The following is a 24,433-nucleotide window of genomic DNA, read 5'->3' on the forward strand; positions in this document are numbered from 1 at the left end:
TTAACATATGTACAGTTTTACTTTTTGTTATATAAACTTCAAATATTTACAAAACCGGAAATAAATGAGAGGTATTGTGTTTAATACGCAAGTTATAATAATTAGATTCAAAACTTAAAATATTTCTTACGTTTTATCTACATTATACAAACATACATGCTAAATATAATAGATGTATATATGTAAGAGAACTAAAACTTGGATGATTTTCTGACTTTTTGACATGTTATTTAACTTAAAAAACTTTCATCATACAAATAAGTGGCATTTTATTTGCATACAAAGTAAACAGGCAGTCAAACTAGAAAGTAAAAAAAATTTTAATATAACAATCTAAACGTATTCGATAAATAAATTTTGAATATTTCAATTTTAAGAATTCATTCGATTACTATTGCATATCTAGAAAGATTAAATACAAAATGTTCAATTATCATACAAACAATCTTCCTGATAAGTCTTTCAGTTCTTTATCTTGCCAGTTTTTTATCAATATTATTAAAATGATTTAAATGTTTTAAAAAGAAATCTGTTGAGATCTTGTCAGGTAGAATGCGTGTTTACGATTTGTTCTACACAGATAAAAACATAAAAGTAATTATATAAATATGCATATACTTATGTATATAAATATAGTGTATATATAATTTATATGCACATTTATGTATGTATTTATACGTATATGAAATTGCCGTACATATACATGATAAAACATATACATTTTTTAAATATAAAAATGTGATATTGAAGAACAACTGGCAAGCTGGAATTAATTTCCACTGTACAGGAGGATTATATAAAAAAATAACCTACATAATGTCTATCTCTATACTTTATACACACATTGTCACAAACTTGAAAATATTTTTTCACACTTTTGTTTGTCCTTTCAAAAAGAAAATAATAATAATAATAAACCAGTAACATTTATAATTGTAAACTTAAAAAGAATTATATACACACAAAAACCGCTTTAATATCTCACAAACTGTAACGTATAAAGCCTTTAATGTATATAACGTTTTTAGATTCACTAGAAAATGTGAACCTAAATTGGAACACTTGACGAGCCTTAACATTACCTACATTTATTTCATGATTTTGAGGAAAGAACTATGTATACAACGTGTAATCAGAGCTTCCAACCGTAAGACGGGCGAAGAGCAACGGGGGACAATCGGTAGTGAGGAGCAAAAAAAAAAAGATACACATATGTATGGTCATACATACATGTCTTTTCTTTATTCCCTTACTCCCGATTGTCGCTCGCTGTCCGTTTTTCGGTTGAAAGCTCTGTGTGTAATAACAATCTTAATAGAAACATTTTATGGAAGTACAGGCTTAATACATGTCTATTTTTCACGCTATTGTAGATAATATAAAAGCTCTCTTTAATTAGATTTCTATTTAATTATAAATATCAACAAGAACTTTGAAATTGTAAAAAGAATTTTTTTTTGTTTCATTTCAAATATATGAACATACCTTTTTTTTTTTTTTTTTTTGTTTTTTAAATATAAATTTCTATACAAGTTCTTTAATGTGCTTTTGCATTATTTGATTGGTTATTACCAATTGTGTCACATCTTCGGTAATAGAGTAAGTAAGGTACCCTGGGTGATGTGGGCCTCAATACATTACTTTCTGGGACACTCTTTACTACGCTGTCGTCATACCTAACCCAAGATCCATAACCAACGTGAAAAGCATCAGTGAAGTAATGTCCTTTGGTGGCTTCTTTCCCTTCGTGATACGTCACCGCGAATAACTTGTATTGTTTTTGTTTGGGATTTAATTTCTTTGCGGTGTTCGGGGATAAAAATTCTACACGAGTAAAAATTGTCACGTTATGCCTGTCTCATTTAAGTCATTAAAATTTAAATAAAATTAATTAAAATAGTAATCAATACTTACTGCCATCGATTTTCAAGTCAACAGGGAATTCCATGGTCTTCAATATTTTAGAGCAGCCATTGGAAAATTTATCGAACTTATACACAAACCATTTTAGGTGTAGTATGAGGATGACTGGCAGTTCCTCTAAAGTGACTTGTTTCCAAGCCTCTATCTGTTGTCTCGTTTTGCTGCAAGTCATTCCTTCTACTTGATCCTTGCCTACAAGAATCTCCAGGGCGTGTTTTACAGATTCAGCTTTCTATAACATATAATTAAATTTGTTAAAAATATTAAGTTATTACAAATTAATTTATTTAAAAATCTTAATACTAACTTGAACGTCAAGTTGCAACGTGAAAAACGGTTGTACATTGTCTGTTGGCTGTTCTCCTGCTCGTGATACTCTAGACCGTAACTGTCCACGGAAAATATCGGATATTGGTGTTCTCCCGAATTCTGTACATCGTGTGACAGCGCCTTTATTTTTTGGTCCCATTACCTGTTTAAAAATTAAAAAAAATTATAATAAATATGATTTTAATTTAAAAAATGTAATACAGAAAATAATGTCGCGCTCGATAAATTTTGATTAATGTGAAAATAAATTCTTTATTATCTCACCTGCCACTCTTCTTCATCATGATCATTATTGATATTTTTTGCATTACCAATTGCATTTTGATCATTGTTGACCAATTTCATCAACTAAAACAAAATAATTATCATAAATATTTTAAGAAATGTAGTCAGTTTTATATTTTTATAATGCATACAGAAAATTTTATATATATATATATATTTATACCTCCAACATTTCGTCGTTTATTCCATTTAAGAGACACGATAAGAATTCTTCTGCATCTTCCTGCCGTCCTTCTACAGAAAAGGCACCAGCAGCAGAGGTATGCTTTAACATTGTATGTATATATGACGGTTCAAACACAATGCCGCTATATATATCTATAACAGTGTCATCTCCTCGTTTGTTAACTCTATCTTTCCTAGGCATACGGGCAGCTTCCGTCAAAGGTGAGAACTCACGAACAAATTTGACCCTTTTTACAAAGACAAAATAATTTTTATAATATCTATAGACAAACATTACGTTAGTATTTTTAAATCATTACAATTACTTACATGTTATCGATCAAAGGCGTAGCAGAATTTCTGCCTCGATTTTTAGGAAGTGGCAAAGCTGTGAGAAGATTGTAGAACGGTGGACAAGCGAGTAAAGCTTGTAGAATACTATTGATATAACAGTAATTGCTGCGATTTGTCAATCCCCTCGGTAGTAAACTTACTGTTTGCTTATCCATTTGATAAGTTGACAAGAATTCTGGAAAAGATATTTGTTAAAAATGTTTCTTTTTATTTATATGCAATTTATCACGGGATTAAATTCAAAAGATTATTAATATATTTGTACTTACCACCTATTCTATATGTATTAGGATCATCGTAACAATTCCGTAATATGCCATTTTGTAGAGCGGGTGTAGTAGCTGAATCATTTTGATTCTCAGGAGTGGGAATAGGACTAGTTGATTCTTTTTGCACCGGGGTTTTTGGCGGTTCACTATGATTAGTATGAACTACGGGTTTGCACGACGTATGTATTTCCTGCGTACTATCTTTTCTCAGAAGACTAGCATAGGATCTGATATTTGTAGTTGAAACTGACGTTCCAGATGTGGTTGACGCTGGAGTATTTGGTGTGATTAAAGAGTCATTTGGCATCGCTGAGGAACCGTTTGGCGTCTTAATAGTCATATCTTGGGCGTCTTTCGATGAGTTATCTTCTTCAACTTGCACTTCATTTTTGTCCATCTTGACAGAGATCGGTTTAGGCGAAGTTTTTGCATTCGTTGTGACAGTGGACACAGTTTCGTTTTTTAAACTGTCTGTTTTATTATCTTGGTTTACCTTAACGTCATTGGTGTCATTTATCTGTGGCGTATCAACGTTCTCCATGCCATTACAATTCTCATTTACAGTCCATACGATATTTTGTTGGAGTTTTGTATCGATCTTCTCAGTGTTTGTCACATTGTTTTTATTGGCAGTGTTTTCGACTACGTTTTTAACAGAAGATTCCGATGTAGTATTACTTACAATAACGGGACTAACGGGGCTAACGACATTACTTTGCAGGGAGTTATTTTCGTTTGCTTGATGCGTTGATTTATCAGGAGTGATTTGTACATGTTTATTGTCGTGCGATTTAACGATCGGTTCCTGATTCACGGGCTCTTGACTTGGTTGCTGGGATGGCACAGATTGTGATTGTTGCACGCATCTATTTATTTGTGGGGTTTGATGATGATTTGGTGGGGGATAAGTCGGTTGTGCATGTGAATTAGACGAGACCGATTGCACGTTTGGATGCGGATGAGGGGTTGACGAGTACATTGACGATGTGTAGTAGATCTGCCCTGTGGCCATTTGCTGTTGCGTAGAGACGGTGTGATGATCAGAATAAATGTACATGATCGGTATCTGCGGGTGATATTGCGCCTGATCACCCATGTACCCCGACTGCACTTCATTACCGGGATTAAGCGTACGGGTATAGTTATCTCTTCTTACACTTCTACCTCGGTTGTTGCGACGTCCGTTTTCTCTACAATAATTCATGTCTTGAATTTCAGCACCGACATTGTATCCGGGATGAGCGTACGCTATTCCAGACATCAGTGGCATGTGGCCGTTTGTCTGGACGTTGTACATTCGCCAATCATTACACACTTGTGTCATCATCTGTTGTGGATAGGTGGGCGCTGGTGGCATGGCTAAATGAAATGAAGTAATTCCAGTAATGCAGCAAATTTTTTTTTTCAAATAGAAAGCTTGACTAATATTAAGTTTAATCGTTTGTATTAATTAATTTGTTATTTTAAACATGTGTAATCATGTAATATAAAAACGTAAGCTAAAATTTAAACAAACAAGCGGGACATTTACCATTGTACCAATGATGTTGTTGAAGCTCAGGTACTTCTGTTACTGCGACAGAATTAACATTATTGTTGTTACCCTCTACATCATTAGCGTCCCACGGTAGTGTCAAAGCCTCAGTAACGTCAGATTTAAGGATAGTAATTAACTGACGCTTATCATTATCAGTTAAATCATGTAGATCTAAAAACTGAAGATTCATCTAAAAAAGAAAGGATACAAATATATTAAAGAATCTCTTAGCGGTCTTGAGAATGAAGGTAATTAACAATTCGGAAATTAATGTTACAATATCAAAATCAATCTTTTTCCTGAACTCATTAATCTTGCTCTTATGTTCAATGATTATTTGTTCCTGAAACAGCAGTTCTATATTTCAAAGTTAGAGATGTAATTTTACAATAATAAATTAATATATAAATAAATATTAACATTATCTCAATGAGCATTAAAAATAATGCTCGGAAAACCTACAAAAAAATTTCTAAAAATATATACACTAGATTTAAAATCTTAACTTCTCCAGTTTTCTTAAATGAGAGCAAAGTCATAAAATTACTGGCACCTGTGCTGCAATTTTTCGCAACAAATACAGTGCTAAAATATCACCCTTTTAAGATAAAAATTTTGAATAAGCAAATAAAAATCAATAAAATTTTATTTAAAAAAAGACACTGTTTTCGCATTCGACGAACAATGCACAATTTCGAAGTAATGTAATTTTCCGTTGAATAATTCTTGCAACAGATCGACTAGAATAATAATTTCTTTTTAATATGCTAAAGACATGCTCGAAAGACGCAGGCAAAAGCTGCCAGCAGCAGCGAGTTGTCCTAAATGCAGCCATCTTATACAGCACCGCGGAAACAAATTGTAAACCAAATGATTCTTGCCGAAAGCAATTTTTCACCGATCTTACACTAAGGAGCTACAAAGGCTCGGCTGTCCGAGCGAATTAATCCGAAATTCGCGAGCGATTCGAAGTTTAGCAGTATCGAAAACGGGTTCCGTAACGGCGTCGCTAAGTGGCGCACGTGGAAGAGCTTGGAACGAAAGTCTTGAAAAAGCAAAGGCCGGTATTCATAGTAAATTCTTCAAGACAGGCCAGGGTGTCGATTTGGTCGCGAGTCACGCGAGGGACTCGCAAGAACGACGAGATATTCCCGTGTAACAGTCGCCAGGTGCGGAGAGCCCGGGCTAAGCGGGAAACCTAACCTCAGAAGCGGCGACCGTGCGGACAGCGTGCGAGTCTCGCGGGTTGCCGCGCGCGCGACTTAGGTCGTAGGGACTCACCTCGTTTCCAGTATCCATCCTCGCTATAAAACATTAAAAACAGCACGAGTCGTGGATGGGGCCTGGAGGTCCGGCAATCGGTAGAGAGCCGACGAGTGCACGAGTGCTTGTCGACGCCACACACGTATTTTTCGCCGTGTCGCTATGGCGGCGCGGTAACACTTATTTCGCGGGGGTCGCGGGCGAACGCTGAGCGGGCAAAAGCACGAAAATAACGAAGACCGTCACCGATCACCGCTCGGTCCGCGGGCTAATTAAAAGAAAAATAAAAAAAAAACTGTTCCGGACCGATTACAAGACGCGCGTGTTCATTCCCCGGCGGTCACATGCGGTGTGGAAAACCGAGCACGATGCACCTCGCGGAGTAACTAGAGGCGAAATGATGGTGCAAGTGGTACGACTGAACGCCGAGAAAAAAAAAACCTTGTTTTACCACTTATTATTCGTATTTCAAACTAATGTCAGGTTTGACTTTACGAAATTAAAAATCCTTCTTCACGATTAAACTGCGTACACAAATCTATGTCTTGGGCTTTGATTTGATATTAAAAATTAAAACAAATTTTGAAAACTATCTACGAAAAGATTTGCTTAATATATAGATTATGTTTTATAAGTCTTTACTAACTGTACTTGTTCATACGTGATGAATGTGCTGTAATCGGGTATCAAATAAATACGATGCATATTAGAAACATTTTTATATAATTTAATTTAAATTTAATTTAATTTTTAATTTAATTTAATGTAAAAATAAAAAGTTTTCCTATAAGCCAATTATTAATTGAAAAAAAAACTTTTATACTTCCATAATAATTTTGAAATACTTTTCAAATTATTAACTTCGTATATATTTTTTTTTATTTTTAAATATTTTTAATTTTATTTTTCCGCACTATCGCTTGACGCTTTATCATCCTCGGTTACATCTTTGTTTCTATTTGGATTTTCATCCGGCTTCATTTGAGGGAAGAACAGAACTTCCTGCAAAATTTACAAAAGTATTCTTACAATGTTCGTAATTTCTTGATACGTAAAATAATTTATCCACAAATAAAATTGTGTTTTTAATTTAAAAAGAAAATACTTCAGATAAAATATATATTTAGTTTTTATACTAACTTTAATATTATTTGAATCAGTGAGGAACATTGTTAGTCTGTCAATACCCATTCCCCACCCAGCTGTGGGCGGCAAACCATATTCCAAAGCTGTGCAGAAATTCTCGTCAACTAATTGCGCTTCCTCGTCACCAGCTGCCTTATCTTTTGCCTGTTGTTCAAACCTATATAATTATATAAAAAGCTCGTAAAATAATTATAAAAATGTATAACTTAATGATTTATAAATCGATTATTTAAAATACTTTTTCATATTGTCGACACAAATTTTTAATAAATAAATAAAATTAATATTTTACCTTTCCCTTTGGACAACCGGATCGTTCAATTCAGTATATGCATTACAAATTTCCTTTTTCATAACAAATAACTCAAATCGTTCGGTAAGGCCTTTTTCTGATCGATGCCATTTCGCTAACGGAGACATTGCTTGCGGATGATCAATTATAAAGGTGGGACTGATACAAGTTTCTTCAATAAACTCTCCAACAAGCTATTTAGCAAAAAATGTTGATTTAGAGTAACTGATATTATTTGCATATAGTTACAAAATTTTTTCTGTCGTACTTTATCTAGTAATCTTGCCGATGTCCTAGGTGGAGGACACTCAATCTCATGCTTTTGACAAAGGTCGCTAAGGAACTTATTTGCTGTTGAAGTGTTAAGTTTATCGGCTTCGGGGAGTTTGACCTGCAAAATCTCTTCCAATGTCTTCATCATCGAAACGCGCTTGAAAGGGGGCGTGAAGTCGATCTCGTATGCTTTGCCTTCCGGTCCGTCCGGATGGTACTCGATCTTATAAGTCCCATGTATTGCTTTCACCATGCCGGATAACATGTTTTCCGTAATCTCCATCAAGTCGTGGTAATCGGCATATGCCATGTAGAATTCACAGGTTGTGAATTCGGGATTGTGAGTCATGTCGATGCCCTCATTTCTGAATTGCCTACCGATTTCGTATACTCTGTCGATCCCACCGACGACTAACATCTATTAAACGTTTACAGTACCGTTGTACTTTATGTTTTCTTATCTTACTCTAAAAATGGATTTACTTTAAATTCGACTAAAAAAAATAGCTGGATATATACCTTATGATATAATTCTGGAGCAATTCTCATAAACAAATCCATGTTGAGCTCGTTGTGATGCGTGATAAAAGGTTTGGCAGTCGCACCTCCAGCAATCATATTCATCATAGGAGTTTCTACTTCTAAGAAACCCATATCATCAAAGAATTTGCGCATGTAAGCAATTATTTTAGCGCGTGTATGAAAAACTTGCCGGACTTTATCGTTTAATATTAGATCCAAGTACCGCTGTCGAAACCTTGTTTCCTGGTTATATATAAAAGTATTTAATGCAATTTATATGGAATTATTTATGATTTTAACTTATTTAATATTCTTAAAAGTTATTATAATGTTCCTTGAGTTTATATTTTACCTTATCCTTCAGGCCAAAGTAGAGATGTGGTAACATGTGTAAACATGGGCTCAGAAGGGTGATAGAGAGTGGTATAATCGAGAATTCTCCTTTTTTGCTTTTTGCTGGTCTGCCAACTATACCTATGATATCGCCTCTCTTAATCTTTGCGGTGTCTCCAGCAAACTTGTCTTCATGCTCATACAACCTTGCATTAGCCATCACCTGAACCTTGACACCTTCCCCCCGAAGATCATAAAAGATAAGCTTAGCACCGGATCCTCGAATGGAGTGGACACGTCCGGCGACACTGTGTATCTGATTCTCAAGGATGTCACCGTCGTTTACTACATCTTTAAACGTTTTAATAAATTCTTCAAGAGAGATCGATACGTGGAACTTGTGCGGATAAGGATTGTCGTTTATGGCTTTGAGTTGACTGACCCAGTTCGACCGTAATTTAAAATATTCCTATAATCAATCAACAAGTATATTTATAATAATACTTAAAATTATTGCAAGTCCTAACATAAATATATATTCTTTTTACATTTGGAGTAATTTCCTCTTCCTTAACATCTTTTTGCTCAGAGGATTTCGGCTGGGCGGCTGCCGCGAGTGTCCTGGCTTCCTCCTTCTCGGCCTTTTCTTTGGCTTTCTGCTCCGCCTTGAGGCGCCTTTTCAGCTCGCTGCAATTAGGATTTTGTCTTAACTCGTTTCTCAGGAGCATCGCGCGCCGAGTAATTTGCTACGCACTTGCTGGCGAACCGGCGCGGTGACGTCTGACGCAACTTTGTCCCGTGGCACGCCAGCCACGTTCGCACCGTCGGCCGCGTAGCCGCCGCGCGAACGCTGGCCAGCGTTGCGAGCATGATTGATATCCGCGATACTGTCCCGGATGGCCGCCACGTGACGGAGATTGTCCACGAAGATACTGTTATCTGCGGGAAAACGCGCGGCGGGCAGCGGGCGGCGTGGAAGACCGCGTGGCGGCCCGATGCATGACGGATTTCGCGTGCTTTGAGGTTAGGTTGACCCGGAGGAAGAAAAAGCGCGACGCTAGGGACGATCTTTTGCGCGAGACTCGCGGGCAATCCGGTATTTCACGACACGACAACTTCGTTTAATGTGTCGCATACTTTACTTACTTTTTCGACAGCTTCTCGCTCATTGCGTCCACCATGCTGGCGAGTCGCCGTATGCAGCCGTAAGAAAGATCAAAAAAAGTTTTTCGCTCGGTTGCGTTGGTTAGCCTGCACACGCGACAGACGGACGGGACGGAAGCGCGGACTCGGACGTTTCGGGTTTCGAGTCTTCCATTTCAAGGTTTCCGAGGTGCGGAATAGTCAGCGTTTCTTGGCTGTTTCGTTAAGGTGATATTAAACTTATTAATTACAATTCGAATAAAAAATGAAATTACGATAGACACTACGTTGTTATCGTCATCATGTCACGCGACGCCGCTGGCGGCAACTTCCACTTTTGTTTCGCGTTAGAATTGGTCTTAGATTTTTCTCCGATTTTCCTCCGTGGTTTAAGGATAAGTTATCTATAGCTATGAATTTTTAGGAGCCACCAGGAGGTCACGTCAGTTTCGAATTCGGAGCGTCTTTGTCGACAGCAACCATGGAAAGAAAGCTCGTTGCCTTGGCGACGTAAATTTCGTTGTTGCGGACTGCATGCACGGTATCGAAGGGCGGAAAACCTGTTTTTTTACGTGTGTGATTATTCACGATGGACGGCTTCGGTCCACGGGACTTGAAAGCGATTCAGAATTTAATCTGCCCGTCGAAGAACGCGTCCGACGATGAGAGCGATCTGCCGGAGACGGGCACGAAGAAACTTGGTAAGTTTTCACGAGCTAAAGACTAAGGGATGATTAACTCTCTGGCCACCGCGTTGGAACTTGAAGTGTAAAATGGCGTGTATTGTCTTTATTATTATTATTATAAATTAATTTTATTGTATTATTATTATTATTAATTTTATTATTACAGATTATAATTTTAGTCTTGACGTTTTCGGAAAGTCGAAAAGTAGTCGCTTTCTAGGAAAAAGGTCTGTGGTGTAAAATACAGCCTTACGTCACCTACTGAAGGGTTCGTTATGAACTACTGCCGTTGCCGTTAAAACAATCGGTGCTGACTAATTTCCCCTGTACAATTTCGTGCCTCGAAACCGAATGAAATTTCGTTGTAGCGTCACGTTTAATTCGAAGCATTGCTCGGGATATTATTTGGCCGAGCAAAAAGCGCAAATTAATTGGCAAACATGTTCCACGTGCGCGGCGCGTATATTATTGTTTTATGCTACATGCATTTCCATATATACATATGTACATATATGTATATTGTATATACATGTATGTTTTTTTTTGTTATAAAAGATTTTTATTAATATATTTTATTTAAAAATATTTTTTTATTTTCATAAATTTTTTATTTTAATACAATTTTTATTTTATTTTATTTTTTTATATTTATACTGTATATAATTATATACCATACTTTATGTACATATGATTAATGTTTCTACAAACCGGTGATTTATGCTGCATTTTCCGTTCTCGTTTCTCGTCGAAACTCGCAGCGGGATAAACGGGAATTTTTTTATCACTTATCTCCTTAAGTAGATACTTTATGAAGGTTCTCTTCATATCCTCCTCTTTGCTACCTTGTTCGATCGCAACTAGTAGACGCAGCAAGTAGTTAATTAAGAGCTCAGCGTAATACACCGTAAGTTTTATATTCACATTTCAATTTCCCCTTGACAAACCGGTAATACTATCGACATATACTTTATAAAACTTTATATAAAAGGCCTGATGCGGCGACCACGAGTCGTATTCGTGCTGTCAATCATCAATTTTAATAGCATTGTAACTTTCAATTCGCGTACAATCGCGTACAATTCTGCGTTAATTTATAATCATCGTTACACATCCGTTTTGAAATTGCCGTTAAAAAGTTTGCGTAAATTCTAAAACATATACGATATCATCACGTTATTCAACGAGAACGTTGTCATTAATTACGTCTAAAAATTAACTCTTGTGAAAGAAAGAAGCTAACTCATGCCGTCCTAAATTTTTTAAGAATAAAATGTCCCTTTGTTGGTTCGGACAGAGTTAGAATATTAATTAACTCTGTTAATTACAAAAATGGGGGCTAATTTCACAGCCGTTTGTTAGTCACTTAGAGAAGTTTTGTCAATTGCAAAATGAAACGTTTGTTAAAGGACCATGTGACATCGGGGTCTCCTCAAACGAGCCTACTCCGAGTGAACCCACCCCGAGCGAGTGTTCGGGGCCTCATGCACCTTTGAAAGGTAAAGGTGACAATATTTGGCACCCCTCGGATGCGATCGACCTCCGTAGCTCGCACGATTACGACCCCAGGAAGACGCCCGAATACGAGATGAAGTTCAAGCAGACGGTGAGGGCGGAAGACGTTTTTCTGGGGGTAAGTCGCGCCTCCCTTTGCCTTCTTTTATATGCAAATTATTATTATTTTTATTTGTTTGCAAATAAAATATATACTATAAAAATATTACATTTAAATTGCCAACTGTACCGTAAATATTTTTCACGGCAAGATTTTACGATAAGAATTTGTATCGGAATTTCGTAGTCAATAGCAAATAAAAAATAGAATAGCAAGATGCTAACTTTACCGTAAAATACAAACGGGGATACGTACACCGTCGTTTGCGAATCGCGCTTGGAAACGAAAACGTATGCAATTTTTCTGGAAAAGCAGAATCACCGTCAAGAAACAAAACAAAAAGAGAAAAAAGAAAGTAAAAAACGTAGCACAATAAAGTAACGGAAGTGAGATAACATTGCGCGTTCTGAAACCTTTATTCGATTCTCTCTCGAATCCGGCAGAATTTCGAAAGAGAATTCATCTTGCGCGACGCGTCACGCCACCTCCAGACACGGCCTCGACGGCGGCGGCGAGCGAATTGTTAACAAAATTACAAACAATTGTTCAGCTGGGCTTTAAAACGCCGGGCACGGCGTCCTGCGAGTGGCTGTCGGTGCTGGTGAAACTACCCCGGGAAACGCGAGAGGAGGTCGAGCTCTCCGTGGAATCCGAGGCGATTGACGTGCGCAGCCCGAGGTGAGGCGATCGGGTTTTCTTGTTTCCAAGACTTTTACGAGACCGTAAATCTGCACGGCGCGTATAACACTCGCGATTGCCAGGTACCGGCTGCACCTGCCGACGCCACATCCGGTGGATCCCAACGCGTCATCAGCCAAGTGGCACAACGACTCTTCGACCCTCGAGATCACTCTGAGACTCTCGCGCGAGCTGGACAACATAAACTTCTGATTCGGAATCGATGCATCCGTCGAAGCAACTGAGGTAAGCGTTTCAATGCAATTTTGTCGTTCCCCAACTGGACAACAACCCCCTTCCCGTCGTGAAAAAGTTTACACGTAGAAATATATTTAATATTCACGTATCATCGCGTACAATTTTATGTAATTAATTACAAATTATACGAAATTAAATTATATGTATATGTACATATACGTGTGTGCAATTTTATTATACGAACGACAAAAAAAAAAGTTTTGTAATAAGTAATCATAAGGACCAACAAATTAAATATTAAAATAAAATAGTCTCTTTGGTCCAAACCAGGTCTTCGCGTCATTGATAATAATTAACAAAGTATAATTTGATTTACATTTTTGCGCGTGAGCATTTCTAACGTGGAATAAATCAATTTCTGCGAGAGAGTGAACCAAATGCTCGTCAAGATACGTAATCCTTCTCGCGCGAGCCTGTTTCGTAACGCGCGCTACGAGGACGAGGTTGCCTCCATTCATTATTAACGGCGCTCATCATATACCCCGTTACATCCTGATAGATTTTTCTTCCGTCGGCCTCGCCGACAATATAAATCGCATTTGCATCTCGTGATAATACCACGTCCTTGATTCACCGCCGACGATGCTAATTTCCTCTTCGCGCGCGTCGGAAATTGTAATCCTTGCGGGTAATCCGTAATCCGCGCTGCGTTGATTACAAGCATCGGTCGCGCCGAAGTGTTTAATAATTGAGCGTTCATCGCGAGAAGCTGATAATAAGGTCGGCGATAACGCGCAGCAGTCGCAAGTGAGACGAACCATTTCCGCATAATTGTGTCTTCAGCCAATCATATTCGGACGATCAAATTTAACATAGGAGTTCCTTCTTCGACGAGCGGCTACTAAAAAGAAGGAATAACGCTCGTATTCCCAGTTCGAGACGGTGGAAAACAAAACTCGGTCTCGTGTAATATTGATTCCATCAATCTCTTTCCCGCGCGGTCTTAAACAACAGAATAAATCTGCATACGAAAGATCGAGTTATCGTTTAAACCTGCCCGGCGCGTTGCGGTCAATGCGTCGATCGCAATGAATTAAATAAATAATAAAAAGAGAAAGGTATTCATATTTCAGTAAATGCATTTATGTTTCAGTGCGTTTGACCAACGAGCGCACATTAATAATTTAATTAACTAATTATTTCGTTATAAAATATGAAAAATAAATAAGCTTTAGTAGCGGTACGCTCGTTCGTGTCACGGACCACCCGGCCTCGTCAGTAACGAATTATAATAACGCGAATAATAATAGAATGTTACGCGTTTCGAAGTAGCTACCTGAAAATAAATTAAGTGGTCTCTCCTTTCCGCTTAGTATCGCGATACGGTGATCTCGCAATTGCGAGATCCGGGGAACCGGCTGGCGTGATAAAATACGGTAACAATAACCAGGCCGCATTCGCCGATGCGGCGACAAAAGGCGGCTGCGAACGTCAGGCGTGAAAAAGCAAAGCGATCGCACGGCGCGTTAAAAACGTGGGGATTACTCAAACGGAAACGGTACGGCGTGCTTTATAACGCGAAACGAACAAATGTTTCCCGCCACTCCCGGCCAGCAGTCTCCTCGGCTAAGAGCATTCGTCTCGCCATTATTTATTCTTTCACGCCGCCAAGCCGCGAAACGCATAAACTTTGAAATAATCACGCTTTTTTTTTTTTTTCTCTCCTACGCGCTGCAGCGCTTTTTAATTGAATCGACGCAATTTTCGTAAAAAAAACCCATCTTATTAGGATTAATACTGTAAATTGCGACTTGAATCTTCGGACTCGAGTATTCGGACACTTCGAATTATTCATTTCATTTTCCGAGGGTCCGAAAATAGTAACTGGATCGAACAGTCTAACTATAAATATCTCGGACATAATTCGGACGTTCTTAGGATTAATCTAATTAGTCCAGTTCTAACCCGGCGAAACTTAATCAGTCCCCGAACGTCGGGTCGTTAGTTTTCGCGCCTTCATTTCCAGCGACCGAAGTTTTTAATTCCCGTAAACGGCGGCTGTTACCATCGAATAATTTTCTATTTCGCGTTTTTGCAGGGAGAAGATCCCCCGGACGATCGTTCCGGCATACAAACTTACAGCGTCGTAAAAAATTATGCCACGAAACTGCGGGTAGTTTCTTTTCTCTCTCTCTCTCTCTCTCTCTTTTTTTTTTTGTTAAGATCCTCTTTCACGGATTTTTCCGTAAAATCGTAGAAAGGAAGCGATCTATAAGATGCATGATTTTTATGTTTCGCAGCACAATAACAATTGCGGAAATTACGCTTAATGCGTAACAACAACGAGCGATGATAACAACAGCGACAAAAACGTTTTGATGAATATTATTTCGGCCAACGACGGTCGGTGTAAAGTTTTTTATTTTTTTTATTTTTTTTATTTCTTTTCTTTCATTTACTTTTCAAGTTTACCCAGACGTCGTGTTCGAAGTCGGTGACCTGAGACAGGCGACGTAGTGACTTTACGAGGTAAACGCGGCGGACTTTGTCGGGTGCGCTCAAGGATGCATTCCCAGAGGTATGCAAAAGGTACAGTGGCTGCGCACATAGAATCGGCTACATTACGACGGACTGTCCCTCATCGACTTCCTGCGCCGCGTCTCGCAGCTTATTTGGCGGAAACCGTGTGCCGGAAAGTGCTTTCCACGAGGTTTTTACGTCGCGCTTTCGCTCATCGTCCTGTATCGAAGTATGAAATGTCCTTCTTAACGCTTTAGATATCTTTTTTTAAATTTAATAAATATATTAATATTTATTATAAATATTTATTTTGCTACGTGTATTAAATATTTTAAATTTTCTGTCCTGCCGGGGAAACGTTTGTGTTCGTCCGCGAATTAATAAAATAAAATTGACAAATCGGAAACGTGGTGTTGAATAAACGCGTGATTTTAGCGTACTGTGCGTAGCGTTTTGTCGGAATAGTAGAGATTTCCCTGAAATTTTAGCGCGTTTTTAGCGGACGCAAAATAAAACGCCAAGCGTCAACATACAATTTGGCGGCACACGTGAGAATTTCCTTATAAATATGCAATATTAAAATAAATATTTAATATTTAGCCGCGGTATCGGAAGACTCGATTCAAAGTGAAATACATTAACTGGTTCTTTTGATTCGACAAAAAGAAGCGCCGTTGTATTGCAAAGTAAAAATTTCACGAGTCTTCTCGTTTAAGAAAAATTTTTATTTCTTGCAATCTAAATGATCTGTTTTACTTGAATTTTTTTTTTTTTTTAGAGTTTCTTTCAAACTCTTTCGAAGGAAGCTCACAATATTTTTTAACGAAATAATTTGAGGAAGTACCGTCGATTATATTTTGCTAAAGCAGTTGGTAAATTTTTAACAATTTTATTTTGCAAAATAAAAAATGGAAAATTTTATTGCGATTAAAATAATATTTTTGTTTTATGTATTAAATATGATTTACGCTTGGCTTCTTTTTAGTGTCCCGAAAGAATCCTCCATCGAAAGCCTCCATAGCTCAGGGGTTAGAGCACTGGTCTTGTAAACCAGGGGTCGAGAGTTCAAATCTCTCTGGGGGCAGAGTTTTTTTTTATCTTTTTCTTTTTGCGGTATTCGTACGCGTCGCGTGTCACGACGAGTCATTTGCAACGTTAATTAATTTTTTTTTAATTTTATACAACATATAAAACATTAATATTACGTTTGAATATGTATAAGTTACTATACGTAGTATACAATTGTACGGCATGTGGAACATTTTGGGTACATATATCGTTTAGAGATATGAGAGGAGAGAAGAGAAAAAAAAAAAACTGTCGAGTGCATTATCAGCACGTGTTTCAGAAATGTCCATTCGAAAAGGCAACGTGACGGCATAATGTTAATGACAGTGTTGCTAAGTAGATTTCGCGATGTGATGACTCATTCGATTTCGCGTGTAGAGGCTTACTCACGTTTCCAGGTTCAAATGGAAAAGAATTTTTAATCAATCTTATCAAAGTTTGTGGATGTGATTACTACTTCTGATATTGTATACTATTAATCCTTTTTTCTTTCTCTTTTTTTCGTTAATACCCTGATCGGGGACGGAATGGCAATGTTTTAATAAAGTTTTTTGTTTCGAGACTTTCAAAGGCGTATCGTTGCCCGCTTTCGTTAATAGAAACCGTCAATGATGAGATATTAAAAATTCTTCGTAACGTTTTTAAGACACTTAATACTTTCGCGGGGCTTAATTAAAACGGAGGTCCGTTTCTAATCCGTCGGCCGGTTCATAAAAGCGGGTTTCAGTATCGACCTAAGAAATTGCCGCGCGGTGTCGACGTCAACGTTTATTAAGAAACTTTGCTCTCATGCCTTTCCACCGGGATACGTCGTTTACGCCGTAACGTTTTAGTATACATGATATACAGAGTGTACCAGAGATTGTTCCTCTTTTCAGCTACAAATTCCTCTATGTAACCTACCCCTTTGATAAATTTCGAGTTTATTTCTCAAGCGAAAAAAATATTACGGGAACCGCCGTAGTCCGCGCAGTAAAAACTAATAAACTAGTTGAAACTTGCAGAGATAAGGCGCAAACATTAGCCGTTTAAATTGAGATTAATTAAAATTAATTTTAATTTTTCAAGCGGGCCGTAATAAAATCTTAATGCGCCCTTAAATACAACGGTATTTCATGTTTAATAACGTTAGAAGATTGTGATTAATCACGTCTTTGTGCCGAGAATGCTGCGCGCGTTCCCTATGGAACAATTTATAAGTAAAAATATATTTAATTAATATAAAGTTAAATGCATTTAAAAATATATGTGTTATTTAAATATAACAATATAAAACTGCATAATATAATTTTTAAGAAACATTTTAATTTTTCGTATTTTCTTTTTTTATTAATAATTAAATGATGTGTACATTAGTATATTTTTATATGTGTGCTTTCTCATGGGGGAAGTTGGCGACATATATTTATAATTCAGAGTACGAATGTGAGTTTTGATGCATCCTGTACATGTAACGAGAATTATTGTTGAACTGTCGAGTATATGGGATATTAAACTTCCCGGAAGTTTCTCAATTTAGCATTGAGCCATTGTAGCTGCCGAGCTCCTTGAGTGCCTTCCGGTCAAGACTCAATAAACGGTTATACAATGTGATATTGTTTCGTATTCTGAAATTTATATGCGATAATCGCGCGAGGAAGTCCTTTTCGTTTCCGAAAAGCCCTTTTTGTAATCGAAAATTTTATTATGCGTTAATTTTATTTTAATTTATTTGCATAAAATGTGATTTGCGTTCTAACATTACATCATAATTTTTCCTTTCGTTTCTTCACAATTAATTTTATTCATCTTATTAATAATTTGCTTGTGAGATAAAGAACGATGACAACCCAGACAAAAATAAGCGTAGAAATTTCTTTTTTTTTTATTGCGTAGTAATTTCCGCGGCATTCAATAAAAAAAATAAAAAAAAAGAATGATTAAACTCCCTTTTATTTAGTCGTTCCCGAGGAGCGACGATCGGCTTTTATGCCAATAAAGTATCACGAAACGACACGCATGCTACATTTAAAATAACCCACGGAGTAAGGTAACAACGATCGTTCTGACAGCAATAATGCCGCACAATTCGGGATTCGTGTCTCGGGCAAAACCCAACGACTTTTACGTACGGTGCAGCTGACCGCAAATAAACTAAAGGCGAAATAAACTGCCGCCGCGAGAGTCGCGCGAGCGTATCCCGGGCTCCACCGTGATGTATTCCCGAAATGCGCCCGGACTGACGTATGCATCCGGGCCAATTATTTTTCCATCTCCCGCGGATAGCGACCCGCCCGTCCGGGATATCATTCAAGAAATGGGAAAGCCATAATGGCCCCTCCGTCTCGGGAAAAATTTCAACGGGCGCGCACGTAGAGCCCGCCGCAATAGCTATCGCCCTGCCGTATAGAACGCACTCGGCGAGGAACGAAATTGAAAAGCCCATAAGCCCGCCAAGTGTGTGGCTGGGTGGTGGAGCCGATACCGGATATCCGTCGCGCCAATATCGTCGGGAGAATTTATACGCCCGTGAGTCCCAGGCCTTCTCCTCGCGAGGGAAACACCGCGCGGTGGAATAATTGAGCTCGCCTCTTTTTCGAGGGCGCGCCACCCCCCTCTTTTTACTCGTAGAAACGGTAACATTATATAATTTCTTCTCCTTTTGTTCCAGAACGCTCGCGGTTTCGAATCGATGGAGGAGCCCGATGTGAACGTGAATGCGGATTTTGAAACGCCCCCGAGTCTTTTGCGGGTCGGCATCGACCGACGGGAATCGGGAGATTACGCGAATCTTTTTCTCATACAGGCCGCGCGTTTGAAATAAATTATCTTGTTTTACATGGCCGCGGCTATTCGAATGGAAACTGGTGAAATATATATCCCGGAGTTTCTCCGTCTATGACTCTTCTTTCAGCAATAAATTCAATCTACACGTGTCTCGTGTCTCTGTATATGAAAACGGATTCTCGTGACAGATGATTAAGATTTATAGCTGTCTATTAATGTCCACGTGGATCGTAAAGAGGAGCCGGTGGCAAGCCAAGTGCGAGAGCCCGGCGTGCGAAAAAGTTATTTATTTCGATTACATAGTTACGTAGCAAGAAAATAAATCACGTTACGTTTTTAATGTCACGACACCGACGCGGTTGCCGCGATGAATCAGAGACTCGGGTGTTAGTATCGAATGCAAGTATAATTTTTCAAAAGGTAACTTGGCCGATTTGTAAAATGAGAGGGGGGGAGGGAGAGAGAGCGTATTTGCGTCAACGTAATAAAGAACTTGATGCATTTATCGTCGAAAAATTTATATACGCGTAAAGTACTTAAATAAAATATATGATTGCTTACGAGAAATTAAATTAGAAAAATTTATTATTATTATATTTTGGCACCTGTGCACGCTACGTAATAAAACTGCAGACATTTTGCATATATTACTCGTACTATTAAATATGCTTTTACGTATAAATTCTTCCGTGAACAAGGTAAATCTAACGTGAGTAATGTAACGGAATATCGAGCGTAAACTCGAGAACATTTCGCCCGATTTGCGAAAAAAAGGCTTCCGGGCGTTTAGAATACACTCCCGTTTTGTTAACATTTAATTAGCGCACGGCAAGCAGTATGCCGGCGTTCCGCTTTAATTTTAAACGCGAAGTTGTAGAATATCTTAACGCAGAATGTAAATAAGCAGTCGCGGAATGCAAATCAAGGATAAAGAGAAGTAGAGGCAGACAAAGGTAACTGCCGTAACAGTTTCCCAATCCTTTTCCCTTGCCCCGGAGTAGATTGAATAATCTGAATAAACCGCACGATACCTTCAGAGTGCCGTCTCGGATTTGTCGCCCGCGAAAGTATTAATATTTCAGTCCTCGAAACGAAACTATCCAAAAATTATATTACATTTTTCTCCGTAAAATTACATTTACAATTGTAATCGCGTCGTTACAATTTTTTTTTTTTTTGTAACGAAAAGTACAAAGTAATATAATTTAATTTTAAAACACGAAGACCTAATTGGAACACAAGAGAGTTAATCTTTAACTTTTTATATTAAAGGAGTTCCGTTAACTTTTTAATTCTTCTCTCTCCCTCTCTCTCTGTCTTTCTCCCTTCGTCTTATTTAAGAACCTGATCCGAAACTCGCGCAAGAATTTATAATGGAAAGGATACTCCCGATAGTTCTGTGTTTCGCGAGACAACGAGATCCCGCGGCCGGGCCGGGATCTCGAAATGTATAAAACTTGGCGAGATTCCGCGGTTCGATGAAAAGCGGCAAGTTTTCTTTTTTTTTTTTTCCTTTTTTTTTCACGGCGTATGTAGTTTTCCCGCGCGGCTTCGTCGTTTGCGGGGAACGGAGGACCGAAAGTTCCTCGGATCGGAATGGAGGGTCCGCGCGTGCGGAACGATTTTCATTTTCCCCGGCGGTGTATTAGGACCGAGTGAGAGGAGCGTTTGTTGATTTTCCTCGTTGAAAACGACGACGATTTGTCCGCAAACATTTGGCTTCCCGAGGCACTATGGCCCTCCATACCGAACTGTCCGCGTTTTTCCTCTCCCGTCGTTGTGCTTCTTAAAAACGATTGTTGAACGGCGACGAATTCGCGCATTTTTATACGAGCGGTGTAATAATTAAATCCAGAAAAGACGTACAAAAAAAAGAAAAAAAAAAAGAAAAGGGATTTTTACGGGGGCTTTCTTTTTTCTCCACATTTTTTTGTCTAGATAAAATGGAAAATCGCACACGTGCGAGAGTGATTTACTTTTCATATTACATTCTATTCTTGAAACTGCAGTTTTACCTGGTCAATAGAGAGGTTAATAATAAATTCTCACGTGTAGATAATAATAATTAAATAAAAAATTTAAATATTTGTTAACAAAGATTTCATAGGTTCTCTAGTTTTCTGATCGACTTTGTTTCGAATCGTATTTCTCCGCTGTATTTTTAGCAATATTAATTATCCAAAGTTATATCAAACTATTTGTATATGAATAAATAAAATGCGTGGGCGTAAATAAATCACATTTTAATATAACGAAATGAATGGTAAATATTTTAATTGATCAAAGAGATCGATCGCAAACGACGTCACGCAAGAAATGTGAAAAGCGAAATATTTATTTTATTTATTTTTCATTCCAACAACGCGCGCAGCTTCTGTTCCACATACATTATCAGACTTTCGATTTTCCGATATTTATGGGATAAAGATGGCAGAATAATGGCTTCGTCATCTCCGATTAAATATGATTCCACGACCAGATTTTAAAGGGATCGCACATTAGTACGGAGTAACGATTTATTGTATTTATCATCCACGTTAAATGTAAATTTTTCTCCCGTAATATCTTCGCTCGAAATACTCGGGTGATTTAGTCCATTGTTCATTTTACATAGCCTGCGTGATCCTAGGACCCGTGTCGCCACAATTTACTCGTGCCCCATATAATTTTACACCGTACATATTCTTTTCCTTCTTCTTTTTGTAATTTAATAAATTAAAGTAATTTTAATTCAATAATAATTTAATAACAAAATTTAACGAATTATAAAATTATCATTTTCTACACGGCACAATATCTATCACTTTTTCAAGCTGGGGCGATTAAGTGGGAAAAGCAGATCTATTTCGCTTTGCTTCGCGCATTTGCTCGGGAAAGAAACGCTGCCGTCAGTTGGAATCAGACGGACTGGACTCGACAGCAGTTCGACTGGGAAAAGTTCGACGAAACTCGCGAAATGGTACTCGGCTCCACGACTTTTTCTCCCCCCGCGAAATTTCGTCAATAAGGCAAACGTTCCTCCAAGGGTTAAGTAACTCGCGGAATTAACGTCGACGACGTTGCACAGGGACGCGAAAAAAGCGCGGTCGGGGGATGGAAAAGTTTCGCTCCCCCGGAGAGATTTGCGGTGCGCGCCCTTCAGTTTACAACGCCGGGCGCTTTAGCCCGTGAGCTACGGATTCGCGCGACTCTTTTCTATCCTTGCAGGACTGCACTTTCATAAGGTGTCTCGTGAAACAAGTATTTATCGGGGAGATTGCGACATAAAAATATCTCGTTAAAACTTCAAAATATTTCCCTTTGCAAAACTGCTATTCTCAAAAATATACAAACATTAAGAATAAAATATTATTTTTTCTAATTTCATTCTGATTCTTTTAAATATTTAAAATTACATTAGAAATAAAAATTAAATTAATTTTAAAAAATATAAAAAAATAAAAAAGAAAATTTAATAAAAAAATTTGATGATTCTGGTTTTGACGAGTTGCATCGTTAACAAGTAATAATAGTAATTATTATTATTAACGTATACAAATTTTGAGAACCACGCAATATTGATAATAGAAAAGATGCTTGTTAAAAGAAAAGAAAAAGAAAAAAATTGATTACTCCGCCGCGGCCGAGATTTTTCTCAATGACGGAAGCACGCGCTCTCGCACGGTACCCAATTTATTTCTAACCCTCTCGATTAAATGGCGCGTAAAACTCACGGAGGACTCCTCGAGGAGCTACCGGGTCTCAATGGGCCATTGTGAAGTGCCCCTCGCTTTTAGAAACAAGCGCGCCGGGACGGGCCCGCGTTATTCTTTCCCTTTTTTTTTTTTTTCCCGGGGATAGAATAACAACTACGCGGTGGATGCCGGTTAACTTTTATCTTCCACCGTGGAGTTACACGGTGAGTTTCCTCCTTGGCTTTCCTTCTCTCCCCGCGCGGTTTATTCCCTCCCCCGGCCTTTTTGCATCCGCTTTTTGTAATCCAATACGCGCACGTTGACGTCGCCGTCTTTCTCGAAACTTTCGCTCGAAGCGCAGAAGCACTGATTGCTTCGCAGTATCGATATTCCAACAACGCGTGATAATCTTTTTTTTTTTTTTACCTTTTTTTTCTCTCTCTTGTTTCAGGAAGGATAAGCCACTCCCGAAAGTGGATCGACTTTTTCGGAATTTCTCTCGTATTTTATCGCTTTTTTTTTTCTTTTTTTTCGTACCGCTTCCTTCTTCGCTTCTTTCTTTATTGAATCGCCACTGGAGAACGCGAAGGGTAGCGAAACGCCCGCGTGGCTCCCATGTCGGGCACGCGGCGCCAGCCTTAAAAGTTAATTGCAACAGCGGTCAGGCAAAGCAGCGGCAGCTGTTCCGGATGTGAAATTTTCCTCGTCGAGGTCGGTCGCGCAGGGCGCGGAACTTGTGCAGTTTCAGCAGGAATGATGGCAGTTGGGTGAAGTCCTAATGCCCGCGGGACCCGGTCCCGCGCCGCCGAAGGGAGGAAGAAGGTGAAGGATAACGCGGCGGTGTCCCCGTAAGGGCGGGCCGATAATCGTTTCCAAAGTGGGTTCGTAAATAACGGCGCGAATGAGCGTCCCTCGCCTCGAGCTTGCGAAGCGGAGAAAGCGCGAGCCTGGCGATGCTGAGATATTGACACACTTTGCGTCTCTCGATTCCGTCACTCGATTCCGTCACTCGTGAAATACCTTCGTCCTCCGAACGGCGCAAAGTAATTTACGATATAATCACGGGAAACAATAGAATATCTAGAACGATACGAATTGCCTCGATTTCGTGCTCGTGTCGAGTTATTACGGCGTGCAAAATAAAAAAGTATTTCCTCGCGGAAACGGCGAGCGTAATGGACCGTTCACTTTCGATCTTCCGACGCGATTTTCGCGAAATTCGCGGAATTTAAATATCCAGATTCTCGCAAAAAGATTCATATATTTATCGAAATTTTGCTTTTCGACGCAACGTTGGTTTACGGTATTGAAACTTTGAAAGGCACGACTGTTGACAAAGGGATATTTCGTAATCTCGCGCGAAAGAAGATAACGGTATATTAAGAAGATAACGATA

At 38.5% G+C, this 24,433-nt stretch overlaps 3 protein-coding genes and 1 non-coding gene across 6 annotated transcripts in view; 2 read left to right on the forward strand and 2 right to left on the reverse strand.

Moving 5' to 3' along the window:
* Window positions 1-74: 74 nt before the first annotated feature.
* Window positions 75-6,495, reverse strand: Usp10 (ubiquitin specific protease 10). Its single transcript, XM_070661578.1, has 9 exons — window positions 6,145-6,495; window positions 4,858-5,053; window positions 3,327-4,685; window positions 3,034-3,232; window positions 2,702-2,951; window positions 2,518-2,601; window positions 2,231-2,395; window positions 1,915-2,155; window positions 75-1,824 (listed from the first exon to the last, which is right to left on the reverse strand). The coding sequence occupies exons 1-9, from the start codon at window positions 6,160-6,162 to the stop codon at window positions 1,538-1,540; spliced, it is 2,799 nt and encodes a 932-aa protein (XP_070517679.1). The 5' UTR covers window positions 6,163-6,495; the 3' UTR covers window positions 75-1,537.
* Window positions 6,496-6,832: 337 nt separating this feature from the next.
* Window positions 6,833-24,433, reverse strand: part of Lysrs (Lysyl-tRNA synthetase) — a 40,325-nt gene continuing 22,724 nt past the window's right edge. The window contains exons 1-8 of one of the 3 annotated variants that reach the window (XM_070661583.1): window positions 9,839-9,964; window positions 9,241-9,379; window positions 8,712-9,161; window positions 8,357-8,602; window positions 7,833-8,255; window positions 7,565-7,758; window positions 7,267-7,429; window positions 6,833-7,128 (exon numbers count right to left, since the gene is read on the reverse strand). In XM_070661583.1, coding sequence (XP_070517684.1) covers window positions 7,027-7,128; window positions 7,267-7,429; window positions 7,565-7,758; window positions 7,833-8,255; window positions 8,357-8,602; window positions 8,712-9,161; window positions 9,241-9,379; window positions 9,839-9,873 — 1,752 coding nt within the window. In that variant the 5' untranslated portion in view covers window positions 9,874-9,964 and the 3' untranslated portion in view covers window positions 6,833-7,026. Of the gene's footprint in view, window positions 7,129-7,266; window positions 7,430-7,564; window positions 7,759-7,832; window positions 8,256-8,356; window positions 8,603-8,711; window positions 9,162-9,240; window positions 9,380-9,446; window positions 9,817-9,838; window positions 9,965-24,433 lie in introns of those variants that run through there. The other 2 variants (XM_070661581.1, XM_070661582.1) reach the window with 2 other exon arrangements.
* Window positions 9,968-13,574, forward strand: Dnaaf6 (Dynein axonemal assembly factor 6). The gene is made up of 4 exons (XM_070661633.1): window positions 9,968-10,536; window positions 11,928-12,151; window positions 12,684-12,811; window positions 12,895-13,574. The coding sequence occupies exons 1-4, from the start codon at window positions 10,425-10,427 to the stop codon at window positions 13,022-13,024; spliced, it is 594 nt and encodes a 197-aa protein (XP_070517734.1). The 5' UTR covers window positions 9,968-10,424; the 3' UTR covers window positions 13,025-13,574.
* On the forward strand, window positions 16,541-16,613 carry Trnat-ugu (transfer RNA threonine (anticodon UGU)). The gene has a single exon. It is a non-coding gene; the product is annotated as a tRNA-Thr (tRNA).

The sequence above is a fragment of the Cardiocondyla obscurior genome, linkage group LG09 (assembly GCF_019399895.1).
Source record: "Cardiocondyla obscurior isolate alpha-2009 linkage group LG09, Cobs3.1, whole genome shotgun sequence".
NCBI lineage: Eukaryota > Metazoa > Arthropoda > Insecta > Hymenoptera > Formicidae > Cardiocondyla > Cardiocondyla obscurior.

Excerpts from the sequence above, each read along its gene's own strand:
- Usp10 (XM_070661578.1), bottom strand. Across the intron at positions 2,952-3,033 it reads ACGCCTTTGATCGATAACAT|GGTCAAATTTGTTCGTGAGT; the intron begins GTAAGTAATTGT and ends CTTTGTAAAAAG. Across the intron at positions 2,602-2,701 it reads TAAACGACGAAATGTTGGAG|TTGATGAAATTGGTCAACAA; the intron begins GTATAAATATAT and ends ATTTTGTTTTAG.
- Dnaaf6 (XM_070661633.1), top strand. The coding sequence starts at position 10,425 with ATGGACGGCTTCGGTCCACGGGACTTGAAAGCGATTCAGAATTTAATC. Across the intron at positions 12,152-12,683 it reads CGGAAGACGTTTTTCTGGGG|CTGGGCTTTAAAACGCCGGG; the intron begins GTAAGTCGCGCC and ends ACAATTGTTCAG. Across the intron at positions 12,812-12,894 it reads ATTGACGTGCGCAGCCCGAG|GTACCGGCTGCACCTGCCGA; the intron begins GTGAGGCGATCG and ends CGCGATTGCCAG.